Source organism: Pelophylax lessonae (assembly GCF_965119305.1).
Source record: "Pelophylax lessonae genome assembly, chromosome: 8".
NCBI lineage: Eukaryota > Metazoa > Chordata > Amphibia > Anura > Ranidae > Pelophylax > Pelophylax lessonae.
Genome location: NC_138775.1, coordinates 162697325 through 162717648, shown reverse-complemented (window position 1 = coordinate 162717648; position 20324 = coordinate 162697325). Strand labels below are relative to the sequence as shown.

At 47.7% G+C, this 20324-nt stretch overlaps 1 protein-coding gene across 1 annotated transcript in view; it reads right to left on the bottom strand.

Annotated features, from left to right (window-relative positions):
* F13B (coagulation factor XIII B chain) overlaps positions 1 to 20324 on the bottom strand; it is a 57731-nt gene that overhangs the window by 22107 nt on the left and 15300 nt on the right. Inside the window, exon 4 of the mRNA XM_082266128.1 lies at positions 9108 to 9284. Coding sequence (XP_082122254.1) covers positions 9108 to 9284 — 177 coding nt within the window. The remainder of the gene's footprint in view (positions 1 to 9107; positions 9285 to 20324) is intronic.

The following is a 20324-nucleotide window of genomic DNA, read 5'->3' as shown; positions in this document are numbered from 1 at the left end:
GTTGCTGTACCCAAATAAAATTGACATCTTTTTTTCCCACAAATAGAACTTTTTTTTGGTGGTATTTGATCACCTGTGCGATTTTTATTGTTTGCGCTATAAACAAAAACAAATCGAAAGTTTTGAAAAAAACAATATTTTTCACATTCTGCTATATGACATTCCCCAAAAAAAAAAAATTTAAAATCAAAATTTTTTAACATTTTAGGCCAATTTGTTTTCTGCTACATATTTTTGGTAAAAAAAAAAAATCGCAATAAGCGTATTTTGATTGGTTTGCGCAAAAGTTATTGCATCTACTAACTACGAGAAAGATTTATGTCATTTTTTTTTTTTACTAGTAATGGCGGCGATCTGCGATTTTTTGCGGGACTGCGACATTGCGGTGGACAGATCGGACCCCTAATTTATATTTTTGACACTTTTGGGGGTACCAGTGACATTACTACAGTAATCAGTGCTAAAATACGCACTGTTACTGTAATAATGACATTGGCAGGGAAGGGGTTAACAGTATTGGTGATCAAGGGGGTAAATGTGACCCTAGGGGAGTGATTCTAACTGTAGGGGGGTTGGGCTTTTGAAATGATCACAGAGACATGCAATCCTATATAGTCTCTGTGATCATTGCAGGTAGAAGGACGTACGGCTGTGTTTACATCAGCCATCCGTCCTTTTCTCTCAGCGGGGAGAGATCGACAGTATCAGGCGGCAATCGGAGCTGCCTGACACACGCGCCAGCTTCCCCCCTGACGAGCGGGGGCGGGAGTGCGCCGCCGCAGCACGTGCTTGCTTCCTACACTCTCTAGAGCGAGCGCTGTACATGTACGGGGTTTCGCCCAGGAGCGGCTGCCTGCCCGCAGTACATCTGAGGTGGGCGGTCATCTAGTGGTTAAGTAACTTTACATTATTTGGACATACACAGAGTGCTTGGGGGATGCATATTATATCTCTTATAACAGGAGGTTGTTCTCTTTGAGCCATACCATTGTATTTTTTTATCCATTAGTGGATGAGCGCAGTCGTTTTTGATTATATCTGAATACTTCTCAGCCCCCTGACTCCCGCCCCAGCTGGCATCACCCCAAAGCCACTTCATACATCCAGCTGAGAGATATCACTTTGAGCTACTGCCTACCTCCAAGCTGAAAGACATTATTCCATGGTCACTTTCCATTCTCTACTTTCCCAACATGCCCACAGACACTGCCAGTGAAAGAAACCCCTCCCCAGCGGACTAACCCCCACCATCTGCCATCCCCCACAACTGCCTCACACCCCCATCCCACTGGTGCATGGGGGGCTGCAGTTACTCCCCCCCCCCAACAGGGGAATGGTAAGTGGATAGAGCAGGTGATCAGTGCAGCAGGTGGGGGAAATCCTTTGTGGCTCTCACTACAGCAGTTGAAAGCCAATATCTCCTGCTCCACCTGCTGCGGTGAGAGCCACAAAGGATCGGTTCCAGTTATCCCCCCCACTTGCTGCACTGATCTGGATTTCTCTCACTGCTTGGACCCCCACCCAATGCAGCACTTCCGACTTGCCTTCTTTCCTCTCCCACTGGCAGCAGTTGGGGGCACACAGGATGGAGAGCAGGAAAGAGGCTGGTAAATATGTAATTTACCAGCACATTCCTTTTCTAAGTGAACACAGTGAGTGATTGATACTGATCACTCACTGTATTTACTATGCTTTAGTTTATGAATGGACAGGAGCCTCTGCCTCCTGTTCATTCATCTGCAGTGCAGCTGAGGCTACAGAGAAATTGGACTGGGGAATGTGTCCCTTTCTCTCTCTCAAAAATAAGACTGATATCCCACCAAAGCCACCCACCAGCGTTTTGAAAAACATTTAAAAAAAATAGTTAAATACATTTTTTTTTGTAAAAATCAGACTTACATTTCTAATCAGACTAAAAAGCCAAGCCCAATATGTGGCATTATTTAGCCACACCTACTGTTTGCCGCAGTGCGCTATGTGCGCCATAGGTCACCTTTTCCCTGATAGGGACCTCCAATGCCCATGATGCTGTAAGGTAACACTGCCCATGAGAGGCTCCTGGTACCTTTACTGGGTCACCAGCTTTAAGTCTCCTGCCACTCTGCATGTCACCAGACTAGGTGCCCCTCAACGCGGGCCTGCTGCATTAAAGAATTGTAAAAGCGGAAGGTTTATTTATTTTAATGCATTCTATGCATTAAGATGAAAAGCCTACTGTGTGCAGTGGCCTCCCCAGCACCCCCTAATACTTACCTGAGCCCCATCTCTGTCCAGTGATGTTCACAAGTCCCTCGGCTGTCCAGGACTCACTGAGACACAGCAGAAGCGCCATTACATCCTACGGCTGTCAATCAAAGTAAGTTAGCTAATGAGGAGAGAGAGGGGGCAGGGCCAAACCACAGCTCTGTGTCTAAATCGACACACAGAGCTGCAGCTTGGCTGCCCCAATAGCAGGCTGCTTGCTGTGGGGGCACTCGACAGGAGGGAGGGGCCAGAAGCAGAGAAGAAGGACCAGAGAAAAGGAGGATCTGGGCTGCTCTGTGCAAAACCAACTGCACAGGGCAGGTAGGTATAACATGTTCATTATTTAAAAAAAGTAGACTTTACACTCACTTAAATGTTGCATCAGAAAGATGGCTGCCGTGCGGTGGCCATCTTTAACCACTTCCCGCCCGCCCTATTACAAAATGACGGCGGGAATGTGGTTGAGTTATCCTGACCGGACGTCATATGACGGCGGCAGGATAACACCGCTCTGGGCGCCCCCCGGGGGCGCGCAGAGCGGCGATCGGTGATGCGAGGTGTCAGTCTGACACCCTGCATCTCCGATCTCGGTAAAGAGCCTCTGACGGAGGCTCTTTACCATGTGATCAGCCGTGTCCAATCACGGCTGGTCACATAGTAAAACAGGAACAGCCGTTGATCGGCTTTCCTTAGTTCGTGCCTGACAGGCACGAGTAAAGGAGCGCCGATCGGCGGCTCCCCTGACAGGGGGGGGGGTCGGCACTGGTAATCAGATCATTGATTACCAGTGCAGACCCTCAGGGGGGGGATCTGCCACTAGATCCACCAGGGATGCCCACTATGACCCCAGGGATGCCCACTATGACCCCAGGGATGCCCACTATGACCTCAGGGATGCCCACTATGGCCACCAGGGATGGCAATCAGGGCTCAGGGAGCCCCCCATTGCCCTCCCCATCAGTGATGCCCACCAGTGTCCTCCCTATCAGTGCTGCCCACCATTGCCATCCTTTAGTGTCGCCCACCAGTGCCCATTATTGCCCACCAGTGCCGCCTATCAGTGCCCATTAGTGCCCATCAGTGCCGCCCGTCAGTGCCGATCAGTGCCGCCCGTCAGTGCCCATCAGTGCCCACCAGTGCTGCCTATCAGTGCCCATTAGTGCCCGTCAGTGCCACCTATCAGTGCCCGTCAGTGCCGCCTATCAGTGCCCATCAATGCCGCCTATCAGTGCCCAGCAGTGCCGCCTATCAGTGCCCACCAATGCTGCATATCAGTGCTACCTATCAGTGCCACATATCAGTGCCTATCAGTGCCGCCTATCAGTGCCGCCTATCAGTGCCGCCTATCAGTGCCACCCCATCAGTGCCACCCCATCAGTGCCACCCCATCATTGCCTCCTCATCAGTGCCTGTCAGTGCAGTCTCATCAGTGCTCATCAGTGCAGGAAAAAACTTATTTATTTACAAAATTGTATAACATAAACAAAAAAACTTTTTTTTTTTTTCAAACTTTTCTGTCTTTTTTTATTTGTTTAGCAAAAAGTAAAAATCGCACAGGTGATCAAATACCACCAAAAGAAAGCTCTATTTGTGGGGGGAAAATGATATAAATTTGGTGTAAGTACAGTGTTGCATGACCGCGCAATTGTCATTCAAAATGCAACAGCGCTAAAAGGGGAAAATTGGCCTGGGCGGGAAGGGAGGGAAGTGCCCTGTATTAAAGTGGTTAAACCTGGGGGCCTAATGAACCCCTAGTGCCCGGGAGGCCCCAGGAGTTGTCAGTCCGCCCCTGGTAGCAAAATACATGCCTATTGGCCCTATACAATAGGCTTATTGTCAGTAAATAGCTACTGTTATTAGTAAAATATGTTAATTTTTATGAAAATGAGCTTAGTCCTAGTGTGAATTGAAGACATATTTCAGTAAATTAAAATGTGATTCCTATACTGTCAGTTTATGAAATTTATGATGTACAAATAATATATATATATATATATATATATATATATAATTTGTACATCATACATTTCATAATGTATATATATATATATATATATATATATATATATATATATATATATATATTAAGTGCATAAATGTTATAAGCAACTTACACCTTATTACACCTTATTACATTATATTCAAATACCTCAAAATAAAATGTATTCATACAACGTGAATGCAAAAGGACAGAAAAAATAAAGTATTTATACAATGTGAAAAGGACAGTGCACAAACAAAAGGAGATGTTAGCCAAACAAAAAATAATTAAATTGAATAGAATAAGGTCCAAAAAAGTCCATAAGGTGGTGATGGAAACAGTACTAGGTAGTTCCTTTTCAGCTTCAGTCACTTAACACCTAGTGCTCCCCTCTCCGGTCAAACACACATAGGGGTTGATTTACTAATACTGAAGAGTGAAAAATCTGGTGTAGCTCAGCATAAAATCCAATCAGCTTAACCCATGAAAGTTGGTATTTCCCATGAAAGTTGGTATATCTGCGAATGTGCCAGATTTTGACAGAACAAGCCGAGCGGAGGCAGCAGAATCAGGAGGAGAGAGCGTTCCCGCAAGCAGTGTGTGGGCGGAGCAGCAGCAAGCAAGCAGCGAGGGAGCTGTGTGGAGCGAGGGAGCTGTGTGGAGGAAGAGCCAGCCGTGACATGTGCGGGGGAGCTGCACTAGGAAAATGGGCGCGGGTGCAGAGGACCTCGGAGACCGTGACAAAGAGTGGCGGTAGCGGCGGCGGACGACGGAAATAGCACGGTACTGTGGAGAGAGGAGGTGACCGGAGGTGACTGGAAGCAGAGGAGGAGGAGGAGGGGACTGTTCCTGGAAGCAAAGGCAGTGTGCGAGGCAGCAGCTGCAAGCAAGGCGGGGGGAGAGAGCTGTGTGACTGTGCTCTGCGACTGATAGTGATCTGTGACTGACTTACCGTGCTGTGCGACTGTCTGACCCTACTCTGTGACTGACTGCTCTGCGACTGTCTGACCATGCTCTGCGACTGACAGTTCTCTGCGACTGACAGTGCTCTGCGACTGACCATCCTCTGCGACTGACCATGCCCTGCGACTGACCATGCTCTGTGACTGACAGCGATCTGCGACCGACCGTGCCCTGCGACTGACCGTGCCTGACTGCGACTGACTGTGCCTGACTGCGACTGACTGTGCCCTGCGACTGACCTTGCCCTGCGACTGACCGTGCCCTGTGGCTGACTGTGCCTGACTGTGACTGACTGTGCCCTGCGACTGACTGTGCCCTGCGACTGACCGTGCCCTGCGACTGACTGCTACTGACTGTGCCCTGCGACTGACTGTGCCCTGCGACTGACTGAGTGCCTGGGAGGACTGGTAAGTATCTTAGTGACTGGTGAGTACCCCAGGTTTAGTACCAGGGGAGATAGAGAGAGTGTAGGTAAGGAATAGCAGGTCGTTACTAATTTTCCCCATAGAGTAGAGGGTAATAATGTCCGACAGGATTGGGGATGCCACTCAGTGCACTTCTTGCTCCATGTATGCGTTCCTTGATGAACCAATCGAGGGCGAATACTGCTGTGCAGGATGTGTGCGACTTGTTTCTCTGGAAGCCCAGATCCTGGATCTAGAAAACATAGTGGCAACACTGCGTAGCATCAACAACCTGGAAAGGAGCTTGGACATTACCCATCAGGTGCTGGGAGGGGCCAGCATAGAGGTGGGAGGAGTAGAGGAGATGCAGGCATCAGAGGTAGGCAGTTGGGTGACCGTTAGGAAGGGTAGAGGGATGAGTGCCAGGGAGGCCAGTCCTGAGTTGATACACCCTAACAAAATAGCAGAGGTGATCAAATACCACGAAAAGAAAGCTCTATTTGTGGGAAAAAAAAGATAAATTTTATTAGGGCACAGCGTCACACAGCCGCGCAATTGTCAGTTAAAATAATGCAGTGCCGAATCGCAAAAAATGGCCTGGTCATTAAGGGGGAATATCTTCCGGTCCAGATGTGGTTAATGACCAGGGTATGTTTTGCGATACGGCACTGTGTTACTTTAACTGACAATTGCACGGTCATGCGACGCTGTACCCAAATCACATTTTTTCAGCACTTTAGGCCAACATGTATTCTGCCACATATTTTTTGTAAGATTTATGTCATTTTTATTTATTTATTTATTTTTTACTAGTAATGGCGGCGATCAGTGATTTTTAGCGGGACTGCGACATTGCAGCGGACAGATCAGACATCTAACTGACCCTTTTGAGGGGACCAGTGACATTACTACAGTAATCAGTGCTAAAAATATGCATTGTTACTGTACTAATGACACTGGCAGGGAAGGGGTTAACACCAGGGGCGATCAAAGGGTTAAATATGTCCCTAGGGGGTGCTTTCTAACTGTGTGGGGGATGGGCTTGCTAAATGAACACAGAGACATGTGTTCCTAAATAAAAGGATCCCTGTGTTCATTACTGACAGAACAGCGGTTTGCCGTGTTTACAACCACAGATTGCCATTCTGTCTAAACGGGGAGCGATCACGGGTGCCTGGAAGACATCGCGTTAATCGGACCAGGTAATTGGCTCCCCCTGTAGCCAACCCACGCGTGCGCGCCCTCTTGGCGGTGTCCCCACTAGTGGCCCCACGAAACGACGTACAGGTACATTGTTTCGCGGGACAGAGCCGACCTCCCGCAGTATAAGTACGGCGGCTAGTCAGCAAGTGGTTAAATCATGATTTAAATCACTAATAAAAAGCCTTGTTTAAAATCAACTCGATTTAAATCATAATTTTTAAAGAGCAGCTGTCATCTCTGTCCCGCAGCGGCTCCTCCTCTGACCTGCTTGTTGACTCACGACAGTCCTATTCACTTTAATGGGATGGCTGGTTATGTGGCAGTGACACAACAAGGTGAGGGACATGGCGGCAGCAGGTGAGTGGATGCCCACAAACAGGTGCTGCCATGATGGATCTGAAATGACAGGTGCTCTTTAAAAGTAAGGACTTATTCTTGCTGGTAGTTAGAATCTTTAACCACTTAAACCCCGGAGGATTTGGCTGCCCAAAGACCAGGCCCTATTTTGCGATTGCAACAGACAATTGCGCGGTCGTGCGATGCTGTACCCAAATGAAATTGACGTCCTTTTTTTCCCCACAAACAGAGCTTTCTTTTGGTGGTATTTGATCACCTGTGCGATTTTTACTTTTTGAGCTATAAACAAAAAAATAGCGACAATTTTCAAAAAATAACAATATTTTTTACATTTTTTTATATGAAATTCCCCCCAAAAAATGTATAAATCAAAATTTTTTAACATTTTAGGCCAATTTGTTTTATGCTACATATGTTTGGTAAAAAAAATCGCAATAAGCGTATTTTGATTGGTTTGCGCAAAAGTTATTGCGTTTACTAACTAAGGGAAAGATTTTGGTCAATTGTTTTTTTTTTTAACGAGTAATGGCGGCGATCTTCGATTTTTTTGCGGGACTGCGACATTGCGGCGGACAGATCGGACCCTTGACTGACATTTTTGACACGTTTGGGGGTACCAGTGACATTACTACAGTAATCAGTGCTATACATATGCACTTTTACTGTAAAAATGACACTGGCAGGGAAGGGGTTAACTTTATTAGTAATCAAGGGGTTAAGTGTGTCCCTAGGGGCGTGCTTCTAACTGTAAAGGGGCGTGGCTAGTGATGTAACCACAGAGACATACGATCCTACATAGCAGGATCGTATGATCTCTGCAGTTAGATCAGGGAGAATGACAGGCGGCTTTGTTTACATTAGCCGCCTGCCTTTCTCCCTTTGCACCGCGGACATTGGGTCTGCCGGTCACACGCGCGGACATGTCAGGGAGCGAGCGGGGGCGGGAGCGGCGCGTGCTCGCCCCCTAGAGGCTCTCAGGCGAGCGATGTAGTACTACGTCACTTTGCCTGTACGGGGCTGACTGCCGCAGTAAATATACTGTGGGCAGTCTGCAAGTGGTTAATATTTGCAAATAAATCGAAGGTTTCCTATTTAGAATATAAGCTGCCAGGTTAGTAAAACAGCGATATCAGAACTGATTCAATCATACAGTTTGCAGTGTACTCAGCTTGCAGAGCTTGGATTCATTGAATGAGTTGACCAAAAATGGATATATTGCAGAATATAGAGCCTAATGCTACATACCTAAGCTCCATTTCATGCTGAATAAACTAAATTATTATTGTATCTTAAATAGAAAACTAACTTTAGATACACTTTTACTCCAAAAGCATTTTGATAAAACAAATTTGATAAAAATCAAAAAAATCTGATTTAAATAAAAAAAAAAAAAAACAGATTTTTTTAATTTTTTTTTAAAAAATCCTTGATTTTTATTCACCCTGTGTGTGTTTGACCTGAGAGGGGAGCACTGGGTGTTAAGTCACTGAAGCTGAAAAATAACTGCCTAGCACTGTTTTGATCACCACTTGATGGACTGTTTTCGACTTTAATTCTATTTAATTATTTTTTGTTTGGCTAACACCTCCTTTCGTTTGCGCACTGTCCTTTTCACATTGTATAAATACACTTTATTTTGAGGTATTTAAATATAATGTCACAAGGTGTAAGTTGCTTATAACATTTATGCACTTCTTTTAATTGTACGTCATAAATACATGGCAGCGCAACACTGTTAACATTTTTATTCTGTTAATATTGGTGTGTACAATTATGTGAGTGCAGCTGTCCCACCCCATATCATTTATAAGTTATTGATATTTTTCACCAAGTTCAGGTTTTTTATTTTTTTCTACTAGTTTACGAAATTTGTTAGCTGTTTCCACAGAACTTTTTCTATTTTCTTCAAGTGGAACATTCCAATGTAAAAACAATGATTAAAAAAAAAAACGTACTTGCACAGTGTGGAGTTGATGACCAGCCATGACGAAGACATTCAGCCCAATCAGCAGTGCTTCCACTTGCAGTATAATATCCTGTATTGCACTGATATTGTATGATGTCCTTAATGCGGAAATTTCTCTTTGTTGTTGTGTAAATTCCGTTTTCAAGGTGCGGAGCGACACATCTGTCTAAATACATTGTACTCAAAGAATGAGATAAAATAAATCTTTCAGACGTAACAGCCAAACTTGTGCAAACCATAATGTTATAAGGTCTCTAGCGGTAATACACATAACAATAGGAAATTGAATGAGCATAGATTTGATTGTTGGAACTATTTTTTGGTTCAAAAATGATTGTTTTTTCGGCCTTTTGGCTAAGATCAAGTGTAGTATCTGTTCTTATCAGTGATCCAGTGGGGGCGCTGTGCTGCCATCTGACCTGACCAAGGTTGGGTGGCGGCTATGCAAACCTGCTGGAGTGATGGCGGTTTGGAAGGTTGGTACCGGCTGGAACACAAACTGGGGCCCTCACAGGCAGTTGAGGCATGGGAGTTATTCCCCCAGGAAAGCTGGAAGGGTCCATTACCTCCTGATTTAAACGGTCTACCTTGTCTGGCTAGGGGACAGGGAGGGCAGAAGGTCTGCAGTGTCCGTGTCCCCTGGGAGTGGTTGCCCTAGGGGTGCTCTTAGTAACACTTTGGTGTGGGACCCCACGGTGTAAAAAGGCACATGGTCACAGCCACCAAATGCTTTTCCTTTTGCACTAAGCCTTTTAGGGCCTGGCCTTTTGGCTAAGTCCGGGGGCAACTTTTGTCTACCAGGCCTCAGGGCCTAGGCACATTCGGCACAGCCACATTGCTATTTTCTATTTTTTTTTCTCCCGCATTTTGTCACTCTTTCACTTTTATGTTTGTTTTTCTCACAGATAAAGGGTGTGATCAGGGTAGAGGTCCTACCCCTTTGGAGGGTGGACTAAAAGCACACCCTTAAGTGCACTTTTTAGTGTGTGTTCACATGCACAATTTTTGTTCCCTTACGGGTTTTTTCGTTGTAGATTTTTGCACCACCACGGACTTTGAATTAATTAAAAAAATTATAGCCTTATAGAGAAAAGAAAAATGTATTTGGCTAAATATGTTTGGATCATTTACATACTGAAGTGGTGATTAGAGGCAATCAAGTTCTTAAAGTTGCAATCTTTTCATCAAAGCGTTTGTAAGATTTAAACAATGACAATCTCTACAGCTATTATTTTTTATGATCATAATCAGTGTTAAAGAAAATAATCTTTATTGATTTATGATTTAAAATGTTGTTTCAATGTCTAAGGCCCCTTTTACACTTGTGCGACTTGTCCTGCGACTTGGGACTGCAGAGTCGCATGACAAGTCGTACTCCATGATTTCCAATGAATACTGTTCGTATCTGCGCAACTTCAATTCGCAACGACTTCAAGGTAGTCCCTGCACTAGTTTGAGCCGATTTTATTGCGTTTAAGGTCCATAGACATAGGCATTTCTTTCTAGTCCAGTCAAAATCACTGCAAAATCACGGTAAAATTGCGTGACTTTTAGGTCGCATACGTGTGAAAGGGACCTAAATTGTAATTATATACTGTATGTACTGTCTTATTTAGTGATTACATTTACAAACTTAGCTTCTTGCTTATAATTGTATCTATTATCTGTCTTCTGTTGGATCACTGCCTTTATCTGTATACTTTCTTTTTAGATCAACTCCTCTTGAACCAATACTCCTGACAAAGCGGAATCCCTGCGAAACATGTTGAGTAAGATTGGAGGAATTTAAAGTGGGCCCCATATATATTGGGAGCTACAAATATCCAATCTGTATCAGAGGATTTTTTTCCATTGAATTATTGCTTGGATTTAGTTTACTTTTCGGCCTAGGTGCCTTTAGTGGACCACTATATCATGCAGTGTATTGTACATTTTCCATGGTTGTTTTTAATATTTGTAAATACAAAAAAATGTAATTATTTTTTTTAACTATTGTCTTTTAAGTCTTTGCGGTACCATAAGTCCCTGTTCACACTAAGGCGACCTGTGAGGCGACCTGGTCGCCTCACAGGTCGCCGTAGGTCGCCTTCCATAGGGAAGCTGCGGACCCGTTCTAATAGGAGCGACACAAGTCGCTCCGACTTAGAAAAAGGGTCCGGAGCTTCTTTGGGGCGACCCGGAGGTGACCGCCATAGACTTCAATGTTATGAAGTCCGTGGCGGCCGCTCCGAGGTAGCGGCGCGCTGCTCGCACCGCGACCTCAGAGGTCGCCCCTGGAAGTCGGATCGCCCCTATGTGAACGGGGCCTCAAAGTCCCCAGTGCCTCAACCTAATTTTCCAAATCACAAAGATTCTCACTCATTTGCACAGCTAAGCTATTTTAACATTCATTTCTTTTTCTTCAGGATATATTACTTTCTGTTGGTACACTATTTTATTAACCACTTGCCGACCAGGCTTTTCCTGGCACTTTTTGTTTCAATTAGTACTATACTTTTCTCTTACGTCCTCCGACAGTCGCCGCCATCTTCATATTCTTCACAATGGGTATAAGACTTTGCTCCGTAGGAGTAGCTAGGCAACAGAATATGTTAATATTAAAGCTTTTAACATATCCCACCCCCAGGGGGTGGTCCCCTCAGTCAATACCCTCCTACTTCCTGTATCCATACCTCAGTTTCAATGTCTAGCTTGTCAGGAGTAGCTGGATGTCTCTATGCTGGGGCATTTTGTCTCAGCCTTTCTCTTCTTTTTTGATTTTATTTGAGTTTTTTTCTCTTTCTTTACTTAGCTGTTACTTTTGTCAGCATTAGTTAGGTCTTCTGATGAAGAGGATCATGCGGTCTGGGTCTCGGGCTGATCCCCCTGGTCGCAGGTTGTGGGTCAGTGGCTTCCCAGCCTGCCATCGAGCGTTCAGTCAGGTACTTCTCCTGGCATTCTGAACGACCCATCCCTGTTCGGTGCAGGGATGCTATGGTGAGGTGGCTACCTCACTGGACGCTGTGCGGTTTCTCAACCCCAGTTCTTCTGCGTCCTGGATGCGACTCTCCCTGTCACATGTGCAGTGGCTTGTTCGCCTGTGCGGGTTCCCCACGCCATTTAGGAGGTAAGTGTATCTGTGTGGGGACCTGTCTGTTTGGGGGGTGTCAGTCTGGGACTGTGTAACCCTGCCTCTGGTCACACTGTTGGACTCCCTGTCTGCTGGCTGCATTCTGTGGGCTGCAAGGAGGGGGGCTATGCTGCACTGTTCTGTGTCAGTTTTATGTGCTGTGTCTCACTGTGTGACAGGCTGTGTGCTGAGGGGCATGATTGTATCGTGTTATGCACATTGCGGCGACCGCTGCGGCGGTCCGCCATTATTTTTATTTGCTGCATGTGTTTTTGGCGGTTTCGCTGTGGTGGAGGAGCGGCGTTTCGGCGCCAAATGCCGCCATTTTGGCGGCGCTCGCTCCGGCCGCATGGTAGCACTGCAGGCGGCCATTTTCTTGTAGCCTTCCATAGGCTTTAATAGAGCGCCCTGCGTGACATCACTTCCTTTTCCCTGGGCGCACCGATCGAGGCAGCAGCAGCGGCGGTCACTCCAAGTTTTTACCTCCCTATCCCTGTATCCTTGCCTGAGTTGTACTTTTTCCCTGTGGGGGTCGGCTTGTGCTGGTGTGTGTGCGGTGGGCTGCGCTCGCCGCGCTTTTTAAAGGGGCAGTTAACCCTTTATTCTTCCACATACTTTGGGGCATGGATTCTAAGGAAAGCAAATTTCCTACCACATTGGTGGGAGGCCAGGGGACTGCTGTTTCCCCCCCAGGGGGGGATTTGCCTACAGTTGTGGCTAACCTTGCTGCTCAGGTGCAAATGCTTGTGGCTGCTCAATCCACTAAACGGCCCAGAGTTTCAATTTCCTCTGATTCAGAGGGTGATGGTGATGGGGCTGCTATGGCTGGGGTCTCCTTATCAGGGTCCCGTTCCTCCCTGGATCTTGTGGGGTCCGAGGTGGAGGCTGAGGTTGAAGGGGTTGATGATTCTCCCCCTGGCTCGTCTGAAGAGCTTGCACTCATGGATGAATTGGTTGCTTCTATCAAACAAACACTGCGATTACAGGATGAACCATGTCCTCCTGCTGCCCTGGCAGCTTATGGGACGCAGAAAAGACGCAAGACATCGCAGGTCTTTCCCTGCACTGATGATTTTCAGCGCGCTGTTAAGGAACAATGGCGCAATTTACGCAAGCCTTTTGCTGTGCCAAGTAGGTTCAAGCTGCGTTATCCTTTCACGCCCGCTACTGATGAGCGTTGGTGTGTACCGCCCCCGGTGGATCACGCGATAGCGGTTTTGAATAAGTCCACTGCGATTCCTGCAGAGGATGCCCCGGTGTTCCGGGATGCCACGGACAGGAGGCTGGAGTCTCTTGCCCGTCATACTTATTCTATTACAGGTTCTATGCTAAAAGCTCTATTTGCTTCACTTATGGCAGCCCAGGCTGTCGCGAGTTGGACGCAGGTGCTTAGACGCGTCCTGGTGGCTGATTCTGCCTCACCGGCGACATTGGATATGGTGGATCAAATCCATCAGGGTGTCATGTATTTGTGTGATGCGGACTTGGATATAGTACCGTTGGCTGCACGTGTACACAGTGTGGCGGTATTGTCTCGCCGCCTGGTTTGGTTGAAGTGTTGGTCTGTGGACCAATCTTCGCGCAAGACCTTAGCCAATCTGCCCTATGATGGATCTCGCCTTTTTGGCGACTCCTTGGATACACTGATAAAGGGGATCACGGGTGGTAAGAGCACGCTCTTGCCCCAATCCCACAAGGCTAAGGCGGCTCCTGGTAAGAAGCATGCTCCCTTTCGGCCCTCTCAGGGGTCCTTTCGTGTCTTTCGGTCGCACTATAAGGGCAAGCCATTTAAGGGTCAAGGCTCCCAAAAGAAGCCGTGGTCAGGTAAGCAGAAGTCCGGCCAGTCCGGACCCGCTGCCCATAACAATGCGGCCTGAAGGGGCGCCCTCACCCAGTTCTGGGGTGGGGGGACGCTTGCTCGGTTTTCTTCAACCCTGGCTGGCCCGTGTTCGGGACAGGTGGGTTCAGGAAATCGTTCGGTCTGGCTACAAGATCGAGTTTCTCTCTCGGCCGGAGAGCAGATTTTTTCCCTCAAATCTTCAACTGTCTCCGGAGCGTTTGCGGGATCTGCACCTAGCGGTGCGGGACCTGCGGGCTTAGGGAGTGATGGTTCCGGTGCCTCATCGGGACAGATTTCGGGGGTTCTATTCCAATCTGTTCACCGTGCCCAGGAAGGAGGGCAAGGTACGTCCAATTCTGGACTTGAAGGCTCTGAACCGCTTTGTGCGGGTTCGCAAGTTCCGCATGGATTCTCTGCGGTCGGTGGTGGCTGCCCTGGTTCCAGGGGAATTCATGGCCTCCATCGACTTGAAGGATGCGTACCTTCACATCCCGATTTTCGAGGGTCACCAGAGGTACCTTCGATTCGCCATTGCGGAGGATCATTACCAATTAGTGGCGTTACCTTTTGGTCTCGCTTCGGCTACCACGGGTTTTCACCAAGGTGCTTGCACCGGTTCTGGCTTTGTTGAGAGCCCAGGGCATCTCTGTCCTGGGGTATCTGGACGACATTCTGGTTCGGTCTGCGACCAGCCAGGGTCTGGTGGAGGCCCTGTCCGTCACGATGCAGACTCTGCAGGAGTTTGGTTGGACGATAAATTTTCCAAAGTCGACGCTGTGTCCGTCGATTCATCTTCCCTACCTGGGAATGATCCTGGACTCGGTCCAGGCGAAGGTCTTCCTTCCGGACGACAAATTCAGGACTCTTCAGGAAGAAGTCAGGTCCCTTAGGGACGCTCCGTGTTCGTCCCTCTGGACGTGCTTGCGGTGTCTGGTATTGATGGTCTCGGCTTTCGAGGCGATTCCTTTCGCCCAGTTTCACACGCGGGGTCTCCAAGCGGAGATCCTGTCCAGCTGGGACGGGCGGCCGCAATCTCTGGATCTCCAGATTTTGTTGAGTCATCGCACCAGAAGGGATCTTCTGTGGTGGCTCCAGTCCCCGTCGGTGTCGGGGGGCAAGTCTTTTCGTCCTCTTTCATGGACGGTGATCACCATGGATGCCAGCCTGTCGGGCTGGGGTGGTGTTCTGGGCGTTCTGTCCGCCCAGGGTACTTGGTCGGAGGAGGAATCCTCCCTTCCGATCAACATTCTGGAATTGCGAGCGATAAATCTCTACCTTCGACGTTGGACGGACAGGCTGCAGGGCTGTCCGGTTCGGGTGCAGACGGACAATGCCACGGCGGTGGCTTACATCAATCACCAAGGGGGCACCAGGAGTGCCCGAGCGGCTCGGGAAGTGGCCGAAATTCTGTCTTGGGCCGAGACACACGTCCCGGCAATATCGGCGGTTCACATTCCGGGGGTGGAGAACTGGCAGGCGGATTATCTGAGCCGCCAGACCCTGGACCAGGGGGAATGGTCCCTCCACCCGGATGTCTTCCAGATGTTGTGCGCGAAGTGGGGTCTTCCGGAGGTGGACCTGTTCGCGTGTCGTCTGAACAACAAGGTGAAACGGTTCGTGGCAAGGACGTGCGATCCTCGGGCAGACGCGTCAGACGCGTTGGTAGCTCCGTGGCATCAGAACCGACTAATGTATGCGTTCCCACCGATTCAATTGCTGTCCAGGTTCCTTCGCAGGTTGACCTCGGAACCAAACGCGGTGATTCTTGTGGCACCGGACTGGCCTCGCCGGTCCTGGTACGCAGACCTCGTGAATCTGGCGGTCGACGCCCCGTGGCGTCTACCCCTTCGAGAAGATCTCCTGTCTCAAGGGCCGATATTCCATTCTGCTTTACAGTCGCTGGCTTTAACGGCCTGGCTGTTGAAACCGAGGTCCTGAAGAACAGGGGTCTCTCCCCTGAGGTCATTCACAGTTTGATCAACGCGAGGAAGTCTTCCTCGGGGAAGGTCTATTACCGTACTTGGAAGGCCTATTTTGCCTGGTGCGAGTCCAGGGGGTTTTCACCTCACACATACTCGGTGTCTAGGGTGTTGTCCTTCCTTCAAACGGGTGTTGACCAGCGTTTGGCGCTGGCTGCGATCAAGGGTCAGGTGTCTGCGCTGGCCGTTCTTTTTCAACGTCCTGTGGCATGTAACTCCTTGGTTAGCACTTTTGTTCAAGGGGTGCGACATCTGGTCCCTCCTAGGAGGGAACCTCTGCCCCCTTGGGACTTGAATCTTGTTCTGTCCGTGTTACAACATGCTTCTTTTGAACAGATCAGGAAGATCTCGTTGTCTATGTTGTCCAAGAAGTTCGCCTTTTTGGTGGCGATCACTTCGGCTCGCAGAGTGTCGGAGCTGGCAGCTTTGTCCTGCAAGTCTCCGTATCTGATCATTCACTTGGACAAGGTGGTCTTGCGACCTAACCCTTCTTTTCTTCCGAAGAGGGTTTCGGAATTTCACCTCAATGAGGACATTGTCTTGCCTTCGCTCTGCGCGAAGCCTAAACATCCGAAGGAGGTGGAGTTGCACTCCTTGGATGTTGCTCGGGCGATTAGGGTTTACCTGAAATCGACTGAATCCTTTCGCAAGTCGGATTCCTTGTTTGTCCTTCCGGAGGGTCCTCGGAAGGGCATGGCGGCGTCGGCTTCTACCATCGCCAAATGGATCAGACAGACCATTGAACAGGCCTATGCTTTGAAGGGGAAAGTTCCCCCTGTGCCTGTGAAGGTGCACTCTACCAGATCTCTGAGTACGTCTTGGGCCTGTCGTCATGGGGCTTCTGTGGCCCAGGTGTGAAAGGCGGCGACTTGGTCGTCCGTTTACACCTTCACAAAATTCTACAGAGTGGATGTTCAGGCATCGGCAGATGCTTCCTTTGGCCGCAAGGTTCTTAGTGCGGCGGTTCCTTAGAGCCCCTTGTTTTGGGCTCCTTGGCTGTTTGGGATATGTTTTTGTCCCTAGGATTATTTGTTTTTTCCTGGGTTATTGCTCCTGTTGAGCAAGTTTTTTCTCATGTTGCCCAGCTGGTTTCCTTCCTTTGGTAAGGTTCCTTTCTTTGATGTGGAGACTGCGTTGCCTTAGGCGCGGCTGCGTTTCCCACCCCTCATGTTTGCACTGCTTTGGGACGTCCCCATTGTGACGAATATGAAGATGGCGGCGACTGTCGGAGGACGTAAGAGAAAACGGAATTTTTGTAAAATCTTACCTGTAAAATTCCTTTCTCTGAGTCCTCCGACAGTCGCCGCCCCCGCCCTCTTTGGGGTTTGGTTGTATACTCTACTGCTATTCCACTGAAACTGAGGTATGGATACAGGAAGTAGGAGGGTGTTGACTGAGGGGACCACCCCCTGGGGGTGGGATATGTTAAAAGCTTTAATATTAACATATTCTGTTGCCTAGCTAATACCCATTGTGACGAATATGAAGATGGCGGCGACTGTCGGAGGACTCAGAGAAAGGAATTTTACAGGTAAGATTTTACAAAAATTCCGTTTTTTTTTTTTAGAGACCCTAGGGAATAAAATGTTGATTGTTGCATTTTTTTATGTCACATGGTATTTGCGCAGGGGTTTTGCAAACACAATTTTGGGAATAAATACACTTTATTTAGTAAAAAAACAGGTAACTAGATACCTAACATGTCACGCTTTAAAACTGCACACTGAATGGCAACAAACTACGATACTTTGAAAAAAAACTGATTTGCCATAAGGCTGGCATAATATTCGCAGTGTCATGCTTGAAAATGCGTTGCACTCCAGTGACGTTATCGCCCTACGCCGTTTAGCTATCTGGGCCTCAAGCGTCAGTCTCTGAGAATCCATCCTCCGCACGGCCGGCTTCCTACTCACAGTGACCAGAGGGGTACGCTCTCCATGGCGCAACAAGTCTACTGATGACTTTTGGGATATCCATATTAGGGGTGTTGAATTTAATAGTAGCATCGATGCATCACGATTCAGCCACCCGCGATTCTAATCGATGTGCTCATGAAGCGCCCGCCCCTCTCTCTCCACACAACGATGGGTCTTTAAAATTTGTCTGTGGCAGGGATAGGCAAGGTGTCCGTACACGGACACTGGTGTCCGTGAGCGGTTCTTGCAAGGTCCGCGGTGGCGGCACAGTCAGTGACAGTCACAGCTGACTTCCACCTCCCACGCTGCTGCCCGCTGGTTGGTACTAGTGCACACGTTGTGCCTTGTGCATTGTTTGCCCCGCCCCCAGGCCCTGAGTCCTTCAGAGCAGAGGACTCGGAGAAGGAGAACAGTAGGAACTTACAAGTTCCTCTTCTAACCTGATGCCCGTGCCTGCCATGATCGGTCTCAGCAGTGCGCAGCATCCCCCAGCCCGCCCGGGTTCCAGCTTCTCATAAGAGACGTCACGTGAGTAAGTCAACTCTTCATTCATTCTGCATTGTAAGTGTCTTCCTATAACAGCGATTCCAGACTTTAAAATTGGAATGGATCATTAAAGGAGAAGTGGGGGACCCTGCCTAGTGCCTTGCCTGCTCTAAAGGGAATATATGGAGGACCCTATGTGGCCTGCTCTAAAGGGGGATCTATGAGGGGACCTGCTCTACTAAAGGGGGATCTATGGGGGGACCTGCTCTACTAAAGGGGGATCTATGGGGGGACCTGCTCTACTAAAGGGGGATCTCTGGGAACGCTGGCCTGCTCTAAAGGGGGATCTATGGCGACCCTGCACCAAAGGGGATCTATTCCATAGATACCCCTTTAGAGCAGGGTCCCCATAGATCCCCCTTTAGAGCTCAGTTCCCCTGGATCCCCTTTAGGGCAGGCCCAGGCTCCCCATAGATCTCCTTTAGAGCAGGGTCCCCATAGATCCCCCTTTAGAGAAGGGTCCCCATAGATCCCCCTTTAGAGCAGGGTCCCCATAGATTCCCCCTTTAGAAAAAGGTCCCCATAGATCCCCTTTTAGATTCTATGGGGACCCTTCCCTAAAGGAGAATCTATGGGGACCCTGCTCTAAAGAAGGATATGTTGATATGTGGTATATTATAATCTCTTTTATTATTATTTCATTGATTATGGTTTATGTCTTAGTGATAGATTTACAAATCCTTCATCGATAACTTTTTTTGTATGATTTATGGTTTTGCTCATCACTGACACGCATGCGCATAGATTGTATGTCACTTTATTGAGAGCCTCTGAAGTAAATTGCTCCATTAACTTAGCACAGACTGATGTTTGATTTTCAGACTTTGCAATATGCAGGGAAGTGACCTTTTTTTAAGAGCAGATGAAAATAAAAATAGTTTTTCAATTTCTGACTGCTTGAATTTTTTAATGAAAACCATGGGCACATTGTGGGCAGTAATCGTGATGCATCGTGATGCGTCACGGAATCGAATCATATCGAATCGTTGCCTTAATAATCATAATCGAATATAATTGTGAGGTAAGTAAAGATGCGCAGCCCTAATCCATATCATAAAATGTGTCTGTTTTTATCTGATTACATGTGAGTTGCCAATCGCATGATTTTTATTAAAAAAATTTTTAATCCTACGCCTCTCCTTACCTGGTACCTAAAAATATCCATAGGCGACGCTTTGAATGCCTTTACAGGTTACCGGTTTATAGTTACAGAGGTCTAGCGCTAGAATTATTGCTCTCGCTCAAAGAACTTAGTAAAACTATATCTAGACCACTGTTCCTGATCTTTGCTGACAGTATTATGACAGGAACTGTACCAGGTGATTGGAGGAAAGCTAACGTGATACCGATATTCAAAAAAGGGCAGAGGCATGTCCCGGGAAATTATAGGCCTGTCAGTCTGACATCGATAGTATGTAAACTTCTGGAGGGGATGATAAGGGACTATATCCAAGAGTTTGTCAAAGACAACAACATCATCAGCAGTAATCAGCACGGGTTTACAAAAGGGCGTTCTTGTCAAACCAATCTGTTAACATTCTACAAGGAGGTGAGCTGTGAGCTAGATAGGGGGAGACCAGTGGATGTGGTGTACCTGGATTTTGCCAAGGTGTTTGATACAGTTCCCCACAAGCGCTTAATTTATAAAATAAGGTCTGTAAGAATCAACCACAAGGTGTGCTCTTGGATACGGAACTGGTTAAAAGGGAGTGTCCAAAGGGTGGTAATAAAAATAGCATACTCAGACTGGTCTGGGGTGGTAAGTGGGGTTCCCCAAGGCTCAGTCCTGGGATCAGCCTTGTTCAATTTATTCATA